The sequence below is a fragment of the Chionomys nivalis genome, chromosome 24 (genome assembly GCF_950005125.1).
Source record: "Chionomys nivalis chromosome 24, mChiNiv1.1, whole genome shotgun sequence".
Taxonomy (NCBI): domain Eukaryota; kingdom Metazoa; phylum Chordata; class Mammalia; order Rodentia; family Cricetidae; genus Chionomys; species Chionomys nivalis.
Window position 1 is genome coordinate 9397617 of NC_080109.1, and position 19464 is coordinate 9417080.

Below are 19464 nucleotides of genomic sequence, written 5' to 3' on the forward strand. Positions count from 1 at the left end.
CTGATGGGCATTCAGACTGGGATTAGATCGGGAGGGTTCTTACTTCACCTGTAGATCGTTCATGTCATTCATGACTTGACAAATAACTGCATTGTGGACAATGAATGAAATGCAGAACTAATAAGGAGACATACTGGAGAAGTAGTTCAATTAATGTGCCCTGATCAACCACACTTTGCTATTGGTCCAGACTCTTTTTGATTCAAGGCATGCATTGTCATGTACTCTGCCTGATTCCAACACCATGATATACCACTGCCCGGTCTCAAAGCAATGGAGCCAGTAGGTCATAAGGGGAAACTCCAAAATCATGAATTTGAATATGTCTTTCCTCCTTCAGCTGTTTTTCTCAGGTACAGCTCTAGAAAACTAACATGGCTGGAGTCTCTCCTCCTGAACGGATTATGCCATGTGTTTATTTTTACCATGTGTGTAAAGACAGAATATGAGTTTGTTTACTATGTGAAAATTGTTTTGCCTGATCATTATATAAATATGTCAAAATAATGGAAAGAACGTGTGAACATTTTCATTAGCGGGCAACTCTGCTAGTCGAAAAATGAATGCCTTGCTTTCTCATGCTCTCCTTGTTCAATTAGACTTTATTCCTGGTGGCACTAAATTCACTACATCACTTCACTTTGGAAAGGTGAGAGTTTAGAGATACTTTATATTCTGTTATTGATGATTTTGATTTAAATATGAAATTATCATTGGAAAATAATGAGGAAACGCGGCATAGTTTTAATACTTTCTGAAGTCACAGCTTTTTGAGGCAGAAGTTTTCATAATCAAACTTGAACCTTTCTGCTAAAGGTGGAGAAATTATCTCCAATGTACAGTTTTCCTATGAGATCATTCACAGATCATTTTAGAATTCTGTAAAAAGGAAGTTAATTAAAAATAACTGTTGTGGTGCTTTACATTTGAAAATAACCAGGCCTTACTTCCTTTGAATGATTCAGGCTTGGCTTCATTCCAGAAATAAGAAAATCAAATGTTGGCTTGCATGGGTCTTAGACTTTATGGAGAAAGAGGGGCAGACAGGGAAGGTGGTAGAAAGGTATAAAGTTAGAGACCCTGAAGGAGTGAAAGTAAAGGGAGGGAGGGAGGGAGGGAGGGAGGGAGGGAGGGAGGGAGGGAGGGAGGGAGGGAGGGAGGGAGGGAGGGAGGACGAGCTTAGAACAAGACAGTATTGCAGTGATCAAGGTGTCTGCTTCAGTGTGATGATTAGGGAAGGATTCCCTGAGGATGAAAGTGTGGAAGAGTTTCAGTAACGGCCTGAGGAAAACAGATACTATGCAAACTGTAAACTGCGCCTTTCTAAATAGTGTCTGTGTTCCCATTAACACATTGACTCACAGTTTTGATGCTTCTAGGAAAACGCCATTTAAAATACAGTGTGAATCATTTGGAATGTAAAGGTTCTGTCAGTAAATAAAGATTAATCATTAAAATTTAACTGCATACATACACCTACATTTGGATGTCAAATTTGATGTGGAATTGACTCATGAACAAGTGAGCATAGCATGTAAATTCTTGCTTAATTTGATATTTTTAAATTTAAATTATGCATTTGAGGAGAGTACCATATAATAATTCAAGAATTGTATAAAATAGCTGGGTGGTGGTGGCGCACGCCTTTAATCCCAGCACTCAGGAGGCAGAGGCAGGCGGATCTCTGGGAGTTCGAGGCCAGCCTGGTCTACAAGAGCTAGTTCTGGGACAGGCACCAAAGCTACAGAGAAACCCTGTCTCAAAAAACAAAACCAAACAAAAAAGAATTGTATAAAAATAATTAAATAACTGCCACTTTCATTTCGACTTTTTAAATTTTAAGCTAATGATTAACAGTTGGCTGTCTATGAAAGGGGCAGTGTGACAATTCAGTGCACAAGTACAATCAGTTAGGATATGCTTTCTCCTTAGCCTTACACTGTATGTGGAATCCTGGAATCCCTTTCTGGTAGGCACTGATACCATCTATAGTATGTGAGCAATGGTCACCTTGCCTCACTGTAGAACAACATGGCTTGGTGCTCGCACTTGCTCTTCCACATACTTTTTTTTTTTTTTTTTTCGAGACAGGGTTTTTCTGTGGTTTTGGAGCCTGTCCTGGAACTAGCTCTTGTAGACCAGGCTAGTCTCGAACTCACAGAGATCCACCTGCCTCTGCCTCCCAAGTGCTGGGATTAAAGGCGTGCGCCACCACCGCCCGGCCTACATACTTATTTTTTAACTTTCCTCTAGTGACACTCTACAAGTCATCCCACCCCATAGTGATGGGAACTCTATATTCATATTACAATATTTTAGAACTTCTAAGCAAGAGAGACTATGACACACTTATAATCCTATGCCTGAATTATTTTACTTAGTATAATATCTTCTACATCTCTCCAATTTTGACTATTTATAGCATATCCTTCTTTTAATGTGAAATAACATGACCTTGCATATATAAAACCTATGAAATATTTTTTTTTTTTTAAGTTTTTCGAGACAGGGTTTCTCTGTGGTTTTGGAGCCTGTCCTGGAACTAGCTCTTGTAGACCAGGCTGGTCTCGAACTCACAGAGATCCACCTGCCTCTGCCTCCCAAGTGCTGGGATTAAAGGCGTGCGCCACCACTGCCCGGCTAAATATTTATCTCATCCATTCTTCTATAAATGATAAAGCATATTGATTCCAATTCTAAATGTGTTAGTTTAATTTCACTTGCTGTGACAAAATACTCTGACAAAAAGTCACTCAGGGTATAAAGAGTTTGTTTCCACCTCCAATTCAAGGTGAAGTTGTAGTAGCAGAAGCCTGACAGAGCTAGTATCGACACATCCAAGGTCAAAAATTGCAAGAAATAAACATATGCATGCTTAGTACCCAACTAGTTTTGCCCACTCTCATTCTGTTCAGGGTCCAACTAGTTAATGATGCTGCCCACTTTTAGGCTACATCTTCTCTCATCAATCAGACAGTCAACATAATCTGCACAGTCATGCCAAAGGGCCAAATTGTTTTCAAGATGCATTATTCTCATATAAATTATGCAAATCTTGAAGGGGCTACTAACAACCTAGGAATCTCACTTAAGCTTGGTGATCGCACTGTTTTGTCCTTTTTCTTTTGTACACCATGTTGATGGTGTCACTACTCATGTGGCCGAGCCCACTCCCTTTTTTTTTTTTTTTTTTTTTTTTTGGTGGTGGCACATGCCTTTAATTCCAGCACTTGGGAGGAGGAAGCAGGTGAATCTCTGTGAGTTAAAAATCAACCTAGTCTACAAGAATTAGTTACAGGATAGGTAGGACTGTTACACAGAGAAACCCTGTTTTGAAAACAAACAAAACAAACAAACAAACAATCCTTATAACATTAACAGCAAAAGCAACGACAATGAAAACCAAACTCATTAAAAGCCGTGATGGTAAAAATTTCCCCAAGTGTCATATAGATCCCAGCTGAAGACAGATCATGGGTCTACATGGAAAACAGCTGCTGGGCCTTTGCATGGTTGACTCCTCTTTTCATCAGTCTGTATCTAGTGGTCATTCCTATTGTTAAGACAGGACTAGTTTTGCAAACAAAAGCTGATCCCATACAGACAGAGAACTGCCCAACCAAGGTGGACAGGATGCTAAGAAGTGCATCAAGGCCTTCCTCATCTGCTACACTGTAAGGGGGGTGACCAGTGGGCTTATTTTGGGGTTGTTCTCCATGTTGACAATAAAGCCCCATTTAGTAGGTAAGAGAAATTAAGTTATTGGCTTTAGTGATTAAGGAAAATGGGAATGGGGGCCGGTTCTGGTGGCGCAGACCGGTAGGATTTGCTGAAGGAGGCAGAGGCAGGTGGATCTGGAGTTCGAGGCCCTTTCTAAAGAATCAGGTGGTCACATGAGTGGAACTCTAAGTTTCCTGAATGAGTGAGTGGTGTTTTTCACAGATCTTGTCAACTCCAAATCTCCAAGTATCAGTATGGCTAGCCCACTTAAAGCCACTCTATTGACAAGTTCCAGGCTTCTGTCCCCTTCCTCTCAGCACTGGAAGTTGCAGAAGAGCTACCACAGTGGGCATTTATATGGACACTCAGGATCCAAATTCACTCATTGTGTTTGTGCAACAAGCACTTTACTGAGAGTCATTTCCCTACCCCAAATTTATATATTTTAATTCTTCTGTTAATGTAAGAAAGATTAGAATTTTATTTTACAAGAAGGTTGCAATATGAAACTAAATGTCCACTATTTCTTAACATGACACAGTACGTTAATACATGTTTTTAAAGCTATTTCATAAAGAATATATATATATATGTATATATATATATATATTCCCAGATATTTATAACTGGCAGAGTATGTTTCTGTACCATAGGCATAAAGAAAGAAAATCTCTTTGGTTGGTTAGATGGGATGTCTCCCAACCTTTCACACCTACATAAAATGGAGATTATAATAAGTGAGCTTTAGAACATTTTGTATATCTCAAAGTGAAAAAAGATCTGGCAATAAAAATAAAGGATAGCCTACTGTTTCTTGAAATTTTTTATGTTATAATCACTTTCAAGTCTTTATTTTGTGACAAAGGCAGAAAATGTTTTATAGAAATAGCAAAACTCAAGATGTTGAAATGTATGTTATTCGTGAGATCTGAATTACATCCTGTTTCAGAATTGTGTGTCTGGGAAATACACTGCATTTCACAAGGTTTTAATTGATACAGACAGGAAGAGAATTGCATCTCTTTTCAAGTTTCAATTTGTGGGAGATTTCCTTACATTACAGACTAAAATGTCTGTCACTGGCAAACTGCTTCAATCATGTTTTCTGAAAACCATATCTGCATTCATGAGCAGAAGAAAATTTATTGCCCCCAAGTTATAGCATGGGGCATCATAAGTCATTTCTAAGGACAAGGTTTGTTAAGTGCACACTGATGTTGCCTTTACTGTCCTGCTTTCGAACTTAAGAGAAAGCCAGTTCTATCTCAGCCACCCATTGCATCAGTCAGGAAGGCGGGTGCAGTGAACACATTGCTGTAAATTAATTAGAGAGGACGTAGAGGGAAAGTGTGCAGTTTACAACACAAAATCACAGTTCTGCGTCGCACCAGTGGTTCCCCTCGTTTAACAGCCAGCCTCCAGCAGCTGGACCTGTTTGTTTCCACAACTTTTAGAGCAAAGTAAAGGATTCCGTGATTCTCCCAGGCTGTGAGCCATCTGTGATCAGGCCACATTTTCCTCTTGACCTCCTTCAAATAATATCCTTGAGCTGGAGGTTTCCATACTAGGATGATACTGATTTAGCTTAAATAGCTCTGGTTATTAATAATCCGTCCTACATCATCCAATTCCGCATAAAATCAACTAGTCCATCGGGAAGCTATTTCTTGCTAAAGCTCCTAAATTCATGCTTGAGTATGCCTGTGCCTGGGATGATATGCGCTTTGGTCGTGCTCTCTAATACAAGTTCTTGGTACAATCTGCCTCTGGATAACTATTTTGATGAATGCTACATTTCAGAGTCTCCTCTCAATCTCAAAGTTTTGTATTGTCTCACTCTGCTTGTAAATTTCTATTGACTAACCATCTACAAATATATGAACAATGAAGTCTTTCATACTGTTTCTAGGAAGGTCAATGAGAAATTTTCTTCTGTAATTTCACATAAAGAAAAAAAGCTAAGAGAAAAAAATGGATTTCTTATTTCTATGACTTTAATCCTCTCTTTGCTATAGAAACATAAGTATGTACCTCATAGGCTTACATAGCACTCTACTTACCACAACAAAAAGTGGCCCCAAATTCCTTGAAGAGCAGAAAATTTCACAAATGCAGTCCCACTGTTTTCTTAGGTTGTCATATATAATGTGACAACACTAATATCTAAGCTAGCTTCTTGGCTCTTAACTGTGAGGACATTTTTTATCATTTTTGAACAAAACAACAGATTCAATATTCACTTTTGCTCCAACTCTATTCCCTCTCTGTCTTTCCCACATGTGTTTTTGGCTTATGTTTTATTATTATTATTATTATTCACCCAAAATCTCATTCCTTGGGTGATCTCTTTTCAGATGTGATTACTATTCTCAGTATTAGACCTAGTATTAGAATATTCTTCATCAATGGTTCTTTGCTTTCCTAGATATTCTTACTCACTAATGTTTTTTAGGTATATTTATGAATGCATGTGTGTGTGCATGAGTGTGTGTGTGTGTATTCCATAGGGAATCCATGTTTAAGTCAAAGAACAACTTTCAGGAATCAGTTCTCTCTTTGAACCATGTGGCCCCAGGGATCAAACTCTGCTATCAGATGTGGGGGATGGTACCTTTACATGGTGACACATCTTGTTGACTCTTATAGAGATATTTTAAAGAGTAAAACAAAAGAGAAATAAGAGGCTTTTAAAATGAAGCATGCTACTTTTCTATGACAGTAAGATTATTTCATAAGGTGATCCATAGTGCCAAATCCAGAGAGTATTTTACAGGATTATACATAGAACATAGTAGAGGCAATGCAGTTTGAGATGGTGGTAATACTATGACTACAAAAGCTTAAATCTATAATAGGAGAAGATAATGGAATAAAAGTAACATTGCCTTTTCTGAATGTGTTTAAGTGAGAATCAAGAATTCGCCAACACAAATTGGCATTTGGTATATTGTTTTTTGGGGGGGGTAATAAGTGTGGGGGTGTAGACCTGGTGGAAAAATGAAGTGAGTGTGATTTGGATTCATTGTATGAAATAATCAACAAGAGTATTATGTTGAAAAAAGAGACATTTTGAAAAAATTAAAAGGTGTTTTTATTTTGCACATAAGTGCATGCACTGAATTTCAGTTCCTATAGTTTTCATTAATATTGTGACTGAAGAAACTAAAAAGGAATTTCGTTCATGCTCGACATCTTAAAACCCAGTTCATTTTCTCTTGCCATCATCAAAATATGACCACAGGTTTTCTAAAATTATTGTTTGACATTTATTGGCAATTTCAGAGAAAATATTTTATCCAACAATGATTTTATAAAATCTCTAACATCTCTTTAAATATCTAGACATCCCAATGGGATCCAGAATGATAGCACAATGTGGCCTGTCTTCACAAGTACCGAACAAAAATACCTAACTTTGAACACAGAGAAACCAAGAATAAACTCTAAGCTCCGTGCTCCACAATGCCGATTTTGGAAACTATTTTTTCCTAAAGTCTTGGAAATGACAGGTATGTTTTTCTCATTTGCTTATTTAGTAGATAGATGGTGGGTTGTGCAAAATTAGGGGAAAATGGAATATTGAATGTTGAAAAAGTCTTTACTTGATCTAGTTCAAATGCTAAAATGGGGTGTAAGTGATGGTTTTCTAAATAGAAAGCTGTCTGGTTGGATGAGCTTGGAAGAGGCAAGGACCTGAGAGGGAATGAAGGTGATAAACTTTCCTCCAAATATACTATATGAAAAAATATTGACAAAAATTAAGGCTAGATAACCTGTAAGGTGATTACTGTGCAAACAGGAGGATGTGCATTTTGTTCCCAGCACCACATAATACGTGAGTTTGTGGTCATGGTACATATTTGTAAATGCAGTGCTGGGAGGCCAGGAGAAGAGGACTCCTTGGGAACTCTATTAGAGTCAGTGACCTCCAGGTTCAGTGAAAGAACCTTTCTCAAAAAGCATGGAGTTTGCTCACATAAAAAAGAACACATATACAACGAAAATAAGTATTCCTTCTCAAATGTGGTTAATATTAAATATGAAATAATTGTTTTCTTAATTATCTAGGTAGAATTACTAATTTTAATCTTGGAAATATTTAGCATTTATATCTCTAAGATACTTTATTAACTAGGATTATTTTTCAGCATAGTTCATTAATTTTGTCTCTAGAAGTTAATATTTTTGCTTTTATTATTATTAAATATCACAGAGAATGCTAGTAGAGTACCAATCTACTTCCACAGTGCATATTGGTTCTTTTTTTTCTAGCTTTATAAACAAAGTTTTATTGGAATACAGCTTTCATGTATTATCTGTAGCTGTTTTTACTTACTAAAGAGAACAGTACAGTTGCAGGAGAGATAGCATATTTACCATCCCATTCTTTAGAGTAAAAAGCATGTGAACTCATAGTCTTCACCAAATCATTCAGATGGAAGTTTTCCATAACCAGGGTTATTTTTCATTTTTATTTAAATTATTACCTAATTTAATTTTTACATTTATTACATTATTTCTTTTGGGGGGGTTATCTGTTTTTATTTTATTTTTATTAAAAATTTCTGCCCCCTCCCCCCACTCCCCACGCCCCACTTCCCTCCCCCTCCCTCTCTAGTCTAAAGAGCAGTCTTTATGATTCAAAGTTTAATATTTTGTTGAATTTGCAACCATCTCATATTATCAAAAATTTTATGTTTCAACTCATTTTAATTTAGGCTTTCTATGTGTATCTACAGAACACTTATTAAGGAAAAATGATGGCAACATTGTCAATTTTATTTTTAATTATTAAATTTTATTTGGCCATCTAAACATATTTTTTGTGAGAAGTATCATATTTATGATCAAACTTGAAAATGTGTACCTTTTTATCTAATGTTAGTTTAATAATCATGTACTATTTGTTCATAATTCAAATGTTTTATTTTTATTAAAATAAAATTTCAGCGACCCATCACATGACAGGTCATTTATAGAAAACTCATTGCCAAAGTGTGTGTTTGAAATCAAAAATAATGCATATTGTTGATTCCATTTTCATAGAATTTGGGTTAGTTTTAAAAAATAAGCATCTCAGAGAAGTGTCAGTATGGTTAATATGCCCTTTGATTATTGACATTGATCACCAAATTTGTAATTGTGTACTTTATCTGTTTGAAAGAGCTTAACGATATATCTGTGCTCTGAGTAAGACTAAATGTTCTATGACATAATATATATCCAGAGCAGAGTCTCTGTGTCCCTTGGCAGAGCAACAGTGCTGTCCTTGTGTTCTCTGGGTGTGAGGAACAATGAGGTAACTCACATGATCTGCCAAGAAACCCAAACAGATACCATTGAACATACCACAAACTCCAGATTCTGATCTCTGGAAGAGATCAACTTAAAGGAGAGGGTGAAGTTCTACAGGGAATAATTATTAATGAGCGTCTGAGTAGGTAAATATAAGTGATTTGATTCTTTAGTTATTAATATTCCATGACTGAAGTACCAGCGATTTTGAAAGTAAGATGCAAAAAGATTTATTTGAAAAATTTTCCTGTCATAAAACTTTAGTTTAAGTTAACTGCTACTGCTTCTGAAAGCAGTGAGCATCTCTTAAACTTAAAAAGAAAAGTTTCTAGAACACATTAATTTCTTTGGATTAAATTTAGTGTGTCTTGAAATATAATTTCTTATTTGTTAGATTTCTCGTGTATTCTGAATATTCCTCCAAATGAGTTCAAATGTAATATATTTTCTAGGAGTTTGACGAGATGACTCATTGGGTAAACAACTCACTGAATAAGCCCAGAGACCTGAGCTTGAAATCTTAGCACTAACTTTAACCCCCCAACACACACCAGAACGGTATATATTTCTATGACCCACCTTCAGTAATACCCAAATAATAATCCACAACCATGCATTCATCCATGCTCAAGTGTGCTCACACACACAGACACACACACACACACACACCACACCACACATTCATAGAGAGACAAAGACACTGAGAGAGACAGAGACAGAAAATGTTATAATTATGCTGACCTGCCCTGAGTATCCTGTCCCTTTAAGAGACAAGCCCTGCCCACTTCCAATCTTCTCCTTTCTTCCTGAGGCAAACTAGTCTTTACTTTGCCCCTCCCTTCTCTCTCTTCCCCCAGTTCTTCTTCTGAAGAGGCACCCTTCGCCTCCCTTGTCCCCCCTCTCTTCCCTCTCTCTTTCTGTCTCTTTTCTCTTTTTTCTGTTTCTTACTGCCATGTCCCCCTACCTTCCCATATCCTCCCAATACCCACTAAATAAACTCTCCATACCCGAGCTCTCTCTGCATGGCCTATCTGTCTGTTTCCCACCCATGTGGGACCTGCCAGGGTCACATATGCCATAAATCATAACAGAGAAAAATTAATACGTATCTACACACATATTTTAAAGTTAAAGGCAAATAAATTATATCATTTGGAGGACAATGTGTTCATTTAATATTGTTACAATAGCCAAGATTAAGGACATAGTCTGAATTTTATAAATAGATAATGTTAGGAAGATTTCATTTGTAAAATATATAGTCAAGCTATACCTTACATTTTCAGGTATTAATATTTGTATGTTTTGTTGGGAGGTGGTAATACACGCCTTTAATCCCAGCACTTGGGGGGCCAGAGGCAGGTGGATCTCTGGGAGTTCAATTCCAGTCTGGACTACAAGAACTAGTTTCAGGACAGAACCCAAAGCTACAGAGAAACCGTCTCGATATACAAAAACAAACAAATGTTCTATGTTTTATCTTTAAGGTTTCAAATATAATATTTCAAGGCTTGTACTGAAGTTATTTTTTTCCAAATGTAGATCTACAAACAAAAGAAACTTTCAAAGAGTTACTACTGACTGCCTTTCTTGAAACAGGAAATGATTATTTCACTTCAAATGACAAAGCAACATGCTTTCTAAGCGCCACTTCAGTTAGAGTTTACATTAGAGCAATAAATGTTCTCAAATTCAATGATTCTTAAGACTCGTTTAAACACATAGCCTCCAGCATTTCACTTCTGGGCTATACATCAGTCCATGCCTGGCCTTTATTGCACGCCCTGTAAAAAATAAAATGTCTCATGTTTGTATGAAATATTTTTCTGTTTGTATTTCCTTAAGAATATTATCATATAGGAAGTCATAGTTTTTTGGTTTTTTGTTTGTTTTTTTTTCTTTTTTTGGTTTTTCGAGACAGGGTTTCTCTGTGGCTTTGTAGCCTGTCCTGGAACTAGCTCTGTAGACCAGGTTGGCCTTGAACTCAAAGAGATCTGCCTGCCTCTGCCTCCAGAGTGCTAAGGTTAAAGGCGTGCGCCACCACCTCCCAGCATAGTTATTTTTTTAATATTATTTATTTATTTATTTATTATGTATACAACATTCTGCCTCGATGTATGCCCGCACGCCAGAGGAGGGCGCCAGATCTCAATATAGATGGTTGTGAGCCACCATGTGGTTGCTGGGAATTGAACTCAGGACCTCTGGAAGAGCAGCCAGTGCTCTTAACCTCTGAGCCATCTCTCCAGCCCCCCCACCCCCAGCATAGTTGTTTTTAAAAGGAGACAATTTATCCATTCATTGTCATAAGTGATAGAAATATAGCATGAAAGTTAATAGAAAATATATTAGCTTCATTTTATCTCACAATGAAACACATTACACACAGCAATTTCTCGACTGATGTTTGAGTAATCATGGAGCATTATTCTTGCCCAATCCAAAGAAGACCCTATCTAAATTTAAGTGGCGTTGGAGTATGTGGAGAAGACTGGCTGCTTAGTGTTTTGATTCCCTAAATCCATGTGAGTACAATTAGTCTTTGAAGGTGGAGCAGAGGATCCCTAGAGCAAGCAGGATATCCACACAGGTGGTATGAAAAGTATCATACAGACATGTATGAAAATATAAAAAAAAAATGCAAAAATGCTCAGATAGTCTATAACTTGGTTACTTCCAGAATCATTTGCTGATAGTTCCAATTAGTTAGCAAGATTAATAATTGAAGATGAGATCATGGAAAGGTAACATGGAGAATAATGCTACCATAGTTTTATTATCAAAATGAACATTTTTACTTAGACAAAATGTGTCTACTTACTTTTGAAAAGTAAGTAAGCAAAAATTAACTTTATGATTAACTTTGATCTTCCTGCCATAGACCATGGAGGCTTCTCAATGCTTAACCCCATTTTATTTTATTTTTTTAATTTTGATTAATTTTTTAAAATTTCATTCACATTCCATTCACTGTTCCCCCCCCCACACACACACACACCCCTCCTCCTGCCCTGGTTCCCACCTTCCCCCCAGCCCAAACCCCATCTACTCCTCTCAAAGGGTCATCAAAGTTTGGCTTATTAAGTTTGGGCAGAGACAAGCCCCTCCCCCACTGCGTTAAGGCTGGCTATAGCATCCCACCATAGGGAATGGGCTTCAACAAGCTAGCTCATGCCAGGGATAGTTTTAACACACTTTTCAGAATACCACTTAACATTTCTGCTAAAAAGGCAATAGGATGTTTTCTTTGGTGGGTGGGAGGGCGACAGCTAGCAAAATATAAATACATGTATAGAACCATTAAAGAAAAAAGAGGCCATGAATTTGGAAAGTAGCAGGGAGGGGCATATGGGATCATCTGAAGGAAGCAAAAGGAATGGTGAAATTGTGTGGTTAATTATAACTAAAAAACTAAAAATAATTTCCCCAAAGAAACTTAACTTTCAAGACACTGGTTAACACAAATATTATTAAATCTTTTTATTCAAAACAAAAATGACATCATCAATTAGCCACAAGATATTAAAAATTGGAAAGAGAAAAATAATCTCTAAATAACTAGTGGATTCAAGCAGATTGCTATGCTTTTGTGGTTTGCATTTAACAAAAGCTTGTCCAATTTTGGGTAGTATAACCAGATGCGGAATAGAAATATGATTTCCCTTCTTTTCATCTCCATCAACTAATATAACTGCTTATAGAATGCATGCTCTGTTCCCTAGCCCTAGAAAGGGACTGTGCAATCCATGAAGCCCCTCATAAAAATGATGCAAGCTCACTCACAGTGAATTGGCAGAGGCACGGTCCAGGATCGTGGAAAGCTATTAAGAGCAGACACCTGCACTGAATCTTAATAGGAAAGCATCCTGGAAAGGGGAGCCGGATAACCAGGGACCTGGGACGACGTGTCCTCTGCACCGTGCTAAGAAATTTCAATTCTATCTTAAGCACAGCTGCTTAGTAATTTTAAGTGGAGCTCTGACGGGTCCGTATTGTTGATTCCTGGATATATTAGCTTTCGTGGCATGCCAGGCTCTCCTGCTTTGCATTATGAAACACATCCCAGACCGTCATTCCATTCATCAGGTTGCGCTGCTTTTGTTTGCCAGGTCCTCTCCAGAACATGTTACTTTCAGTTTATTTGTATGTTAATATAGTCCATCTATATTTATTTTTTAAAAGGTATTGCAAATATCTTTTTCTTTAGTATGAAAATATCTAATTTTAAATTTGCCTCTGGCTGGTATTTTTAGTTCAAGAAATAATACAGATGCCTAAAATTCTGCAATTGATTTTTTCTTAATATGATCGAAAATTAAAAATAATTATGTTTAATATATTTCATATGTTAAATATATTTCATATGTTCATATATGTGAATATATTATTCATATATTGAAATATGTGAATAACGAGAGTCATTAATTTTATGTATATTTATTGTTTTTATCTTATTCTTAATGAACTTTAGACACTGATTACTTCTAGAGCTGTTATTCATATCCATAACATACTTTTAAATTTATGTCACATATAGGTGTACTTTTTTTTCTTTTTTTGCTTTTCAGTGTTTCTTTATTTTGCATACACTATTGAAAGTGACAAACTGAAGACAATGAATGAGTACTCTTTGTTTCTCTGTGGTTCATATAACAAAAGAAACAAATTTACCTTCCCACATAGACTTCTATTATAGGGCATCAGTAGAGGGGATTCTTACAAATACTCTCTCCACAAAATTCTAGGGAAGGCTCTTCTTCATAAAAAGTCATCATTCCATGATAGGCTAAGATGCTCTTCACATCATAATGCCCCAGTCATAAACTAGTGCCACTGTAGCAAGAATGAAGGAATTATATTTTATATAAATTCGCTCTGTAAGATAGAATTCTCTCAACAACAAATGGAAAGTATACATAAATAAATTCTTATATTGAGGAAAAGTCTACTTCAATATTTAATGATATTTATCAATATTTACCATACTTTTAATACCAATCTACTTTCTTTTTTACTTTTATAAATGCTTGCAGTTTATCCTCTTAGCCATTTCACTTTTAAAATTTCCTGTATCACAATAATGTATACATGTGGAATACTGATTAATGACATAATCATCAGATGAATCTACAGATGATTCACGGGCTACATGAAGGACAATATTTGCTTGGTTACCTTTGTGTTTTACAAAGGAAATATTAAACTGCTTTCTTGTGGCCAACACTGTAAATAACTGAACATCATATGGAATGAAAATTTATTTTAATGAATGTAAAAGTCTGTATGGAATGATAATTATGAAGTTCTCATTAGATATTAGTAAATATTTACCTATATAAGTACTTTAACTGAAGATAATACCCCAGTGTCTATGTGTGACTAGATTTTGAATTTTGAAGTTTTTTTCTACTGCTTAAAGAGTTCATTAATAGCTGGGCGGTGGTGGCACACGCCTTTAATCCCAGCACTCGGGAGGCAGAAGCAGGCGGATCTCTGTGAGTTCGAGGCCAGCCTGGTCTAGAAGAGCTAGTTCCAGGACAAGAACCAAAAGCCACAGAGAATCCCTGTCTCGAAAAATCCAAAAAAAAAAAAAGAGTTCATTAATAGAAGTAATATATACATGTCTTCTGGGAAAATAATGAAAGATGATACAATTCATGCTTTCACTTTATTATATATATATATTTTAGTTGTATTATTTAATATACTGCATAAAATTTATTAAAGCCTTTTCTAGTAGTAATAGAAGTTCATAATACATAATGAAAACTAAAACCTTGCTATGCTGTATACTTTCAGAAAATGTCATCTATAATTAGAATTATTTTTCAGGTAATGTAAACAGAGATTAAACTTGAGATTAATGCAATGAATTCTGTGTTTTACAGGAAATATTGATGAAACAGAACAAGAATGGAAAGCAGGATTCCATCGCTGGAGCAATTACATGATGGACTGGAAGAATCAATTTAACGATTACACCAGCAAGAAAGAGAGTTGTATGGGTCTCTAATTAATAGATTTACCCTTTATAGAATGTTCATTTTCCTGTAGGTGAGAGCAAAAAATACAAGTAGCTCTCTCCACACATACCAAGAATGCTATTATACAGCAGCGAAACAAATGCCAGAGGAGAGTATTGATTCCTCGCGTCTTTCATTTAGTATTTTACCTAACCTTTCAGAACCGGGTCACCATAAGTTGATTTATTAATTTATAGAATACAAACTTGGAGAATTGTGTGTGTGTTAATACCTTGTGCTGCTCTGATCTTGCTTTCCTCGATAACCTTATGGGTTTGCCTACAAGGAGCACACTCTTTTTATTAACTCCTCCATTTTCAGAACCATGTAGAAAAAAGTATCTTGAAAAACTGAGTCAGATTTTGAAACAATAGACGTTATAGCTTATATTCATGTTTCCTATAATTTATTTATAAACCTAGTGTAAATATGAAATAGTAAAATAACAAAAAAAAATTGGCTGGTCATATATCCAGAAGCAAGAGAGAATAGAAAAATAAGAACCATAGTATCTGGGAAAGGTGATAGTGAAATAAAGCTGACAAGCACAAACTAAGGAATTTCATGTACCATTGAAAAATCAGACCAACTTGCTGTCCTGCATCAGGAAACACTTTTCAGGCATCAGTTCCTGAAAACAATTTGGCATATTAAGCAGGTCTCATACAAGAAGTCCACAGCGAAAGAATACATTGTTTAAAAGTGAACCCTTTTCCTCCATGCTGTGCTTTGGGTCGGACCCTGAAATCAGTTTAGAGGAACTCTTGGATATTGCGCCTTTAACAGATTCTCAGATGAAACAAATGTTCGAGTTAAATTACTCATGAATTGAATGTATGTGAATCTAGACTCGACATCAGTCATTCCTCTCTTGGGTTAATAATGAGGAACTGTTACTAATACAGCTCTCACCTAACTTAGGTGATCTTTTGATTCATTTCTCAAAATATGACAAATAGACATATCTTAGATTATAAAAGAATAAGTGTGACTAATCCAGGCAGTTTAGACCTTTATTCTGATCAATTATTTATATGCTGAAAAATTATTTTAGTGGATTAAGGTTCAAATTATGATTTATGAGAACTAAAGCAATAAGTTATCTTTTTAAAAAGTTCCCTTCTTAGCCGGGTGGTGGCGCACGCCTTTAATCCCAGCACTCGGGAGGCAGAGGCAGGTGGATCTCTGTGAGTTCGAGGCCAGCCTGGTCTAGAAGAGCTAGTTCCAGGACAGGAACCAAAAAAAGCTACGGAGAAACTCTGTCTCGAAAAATCAAAAAAAAAAAAAAAAGTTCCCTTCTTATAATATCTAATATTTGAAAAATAATATGCTGAACATTATAATGATGGGGTAATTTAAAAAGTAAAGTAATTAAGTTCTTATCAATCTGATAGTTTCTTGGATAATTATTAATATAATTTTAGCTGTGACACAACCCAATGCCTAATAAATAAGACAATCTGCACATTGCTGAAGAAAACAACAAAATTAATAGTGAAATTTCATAGCATGGCTGTCAATACTGAACTCAACAACACCAGTTTAAAAAGCAGATTTGTAGAATGAAAAGTGCTTTGCCTAAGTAGCCTGAATGTAAAACATTATTTAATATCCTCTCACACTGATAAAGAATAAAGAAAAGTTCATCAGCAGTTATAAAAATGCATACAAATGTGTATTAGAGTTCTTTAAAGGAACAGAACAGATAGAATAAATGCATATATTAGAAAGAAATTTATTTGAGTGGCTTAGCAGAAATATATTAGTAGTTCAATAATGGCTGTCTCAAACTGGAAAGGCCTAGAATATAGAAATTGTTCAATACACAAGGCCGAAAGTCTCAGCATTCCCACTCAGGTGCTGGAAGCCTCAAGAAGAAATACTACAGAGTTTCTGGGCTTTTGTCTTCTTTGGAATACCCAAAAGTGGGTTCTAATATTAGAGAAGGAATGTCACATTAACAGAATAGATTAAATTTACCTGCAAGAATTAGGCTAAACAGGTAAAATGCAAAATTTCCTTCTTCCATGTCTTTTAATCTGAGCAGGCACCATAAGGTGCATCACACATTTAGGATGGGTCTCTCTGTTTCAAATAACCAGATCAAGAAAAATCACTCTGAGGACTGTCCTGAAACATGGGAATAATATAATTTCAGCAACCGTCAAGATGACACCAAAATTAGGCATTACAAATCCATCCATTGTCAGCCTGACATATAGCTAGATTTCCTCAAGCAAAGTTAATTTTCCAAATGAAAGCAATAATCAAGTCATAATTACACCTAGCAATCTATACCTGTCTCATGAAAAACTATAAACATATTTTCTATTTTAGAATAACTAGCAAAGTCCCTTGAAGATTCCTTAGTCTTTTAGTGTCTTTCAACTTAAATATGACAATATTGATGTATAACACTTAACCAATGGTATTATCTCAATTGATATTACAGTGCATGCTAAAGATATAGAGGGAAGAAATCAAAAATATCTGTGTATACGTACTAACATATTGTTAACATAATAAGACAGAAACTCATACCAATTTCAATCATTTCTGCAAATGAATCTTGGCGAGTATTTATAACTACATTTCTCTACTACCCATTTCTTTTCCTCCACATTTAGCAAGCAGCTTATCTTTATGGCAGTAATGTCAATTAAAAATCAGTATCCAATAGGCCATGCAAATTGGATTTTTTATTTTTCCTCAATGCTTAGTTACTCTAGTAAAAGACAAAAGGCCAACAGTAAAACTCTTCAGTAGACCAATACAATCCTAACTCAGGGGGACTTAGCCTTCCCTCATTCATGAAGTTCTAGGTTTTCTAACTGGATCAAGTCTGAAAATTGGCAGGTAGAGAATCCTTATTACGACAATCCAATTTATCCTTTCTTGCATTTGTTCTAGAAGTTTTCTGTTTACAAAGATGAAACAAACACTTAGACAGGCTTCTATTTATTTGCTTCCTAGAAATACCATGTTTCACTAGACAGTACCAAAGGTCCCTATGGGTCAGACTTTTGCACATATTGCTTTGTCTGTGTGGCCCATTCCAATACCTATGCTTGTCTTGCCTTTGACAATTCAATGATGCCACCTGACCTATGCAAGTCAGTGGCCCAATTAAACCCATTACAATTAATTAACGCATTGATCAGCAGCATCTTCAATGTTAAGATCTGACCTAAGGAAAAGAACAAGGACAGGGCTCTACAAATGTGTTGGAGCCCTCTCAGCATTTTCCATGCTACCCACTCACCATTTTCTGTAGGGCAGGGCATGTATTCTTTGCCCTGCCACTGTGAAGGAATAGATATTTCCAAGTTTATCTTCCCTAGCATTCCAAATTCTGTGTCTTAAAATTCCCATCATCAATAATAAGCCTTGTCAATATAGCAGTTCCATTCAGTTTCTTTTAAGTAGAATATCATTTGATAAATACATCAGCGTACCAAACAATATACCTCTGCTACCCTTTTTCAATTGTGAAAGCTTCCATAATAAACCTAGAATCGTCATTCAGTGGATGTATATCAATAATCTCAGCCTGATCAAGTTTTATGTTCCTTCTACCATGATACTACATCGTTAAGATCTATTCCCACACATGTTCCCTGGACCTCTACTTTCATGAACTAGAAAGTTCAGTAAATTCTTTAGTAGAGTCATTGCCCTCAAAGACCTCACTTCTAGGAGCGTTCTTAGTCTCCTTAAAGGTCTACAGAAAACAATTAGTTGGCACCAAGGAACATCTGTATGGTCTTGCCTAGCATTTCCTTCAGGGAAGATAATTTTGAGTTCTTTGTACAAAACAGGGGCAATTTTCTCAGGCAAGGATGGAGAGAGGGATATGTTTGGATGCATAATCTGCTAAGTGGGATAATATAGCGATTTGAATGAGAACACCCCTCCCCCAGGCACAAGCTCAGATACTGGAACTCATGATCCTCAGTGGGTGCTGTTGTTTGGGAGGTTTAAGAGAAACAACCTTGCTGGAGGAGATGTTTCACTGTGGATAGGCTTTGAGATATATAACCTCATTATTCCTCTAGTTCACCCTTTCTGTATCATGCTTGTGTTTGAAGATTAAGCTCTAAGTTTCCTGTTACAGGCACCATGACTCCTGTTTGCTGTCATGTTTCCCACTGGGGATAGTTATCTCTCTGGAAATATAAGCCCAATAAATGCTTCCTTCTATAAGTTCCCTTGGTCATGTTATTTTATTACAGCAAGCGAAATGCATCATGTGTATACTCATATTCATTTATACAAAGAACTTCTTCCATCATAGAAGTAGAACAAAGGTATTTGTTAAATAACTTCATATGGTAAAAAATAGAAAATGAGAAAAATAGTAGGATGATCACATGATATTCATCTAATTAATCATTACAATTAATGCAAAATGATGTAGTATATCATA

At 36.1% G+C, this 19464-nt stretch overlaps 1 protein-coding gene across 1 annotated transcript in view; it reads left to right on the top strand.

The window, feature by feature from the left end:
- The window catches only part of Bche (butyrylcholinesterase), a 55019-nt gene extending 35789 nt beyond the window's left edge, over positions 1–19230 (top strand). The window contains exons 3-4 of the mRNA XM_057757129.1: positions 7063–7229; positions 14904–19230. Of these exons, the coding sequence (XP_057613112.1) occupies positions 7063–7229; positions 14904–15028 (292 nt within the window). The 3' untranslated portion in view covers positions 15029–19230. The remainder of the gene's footprint in view (positions 1–7062; positions 7230–14903) is intronic.
- Positions 19231–19464: the final 234 nt, after the last annotated feature.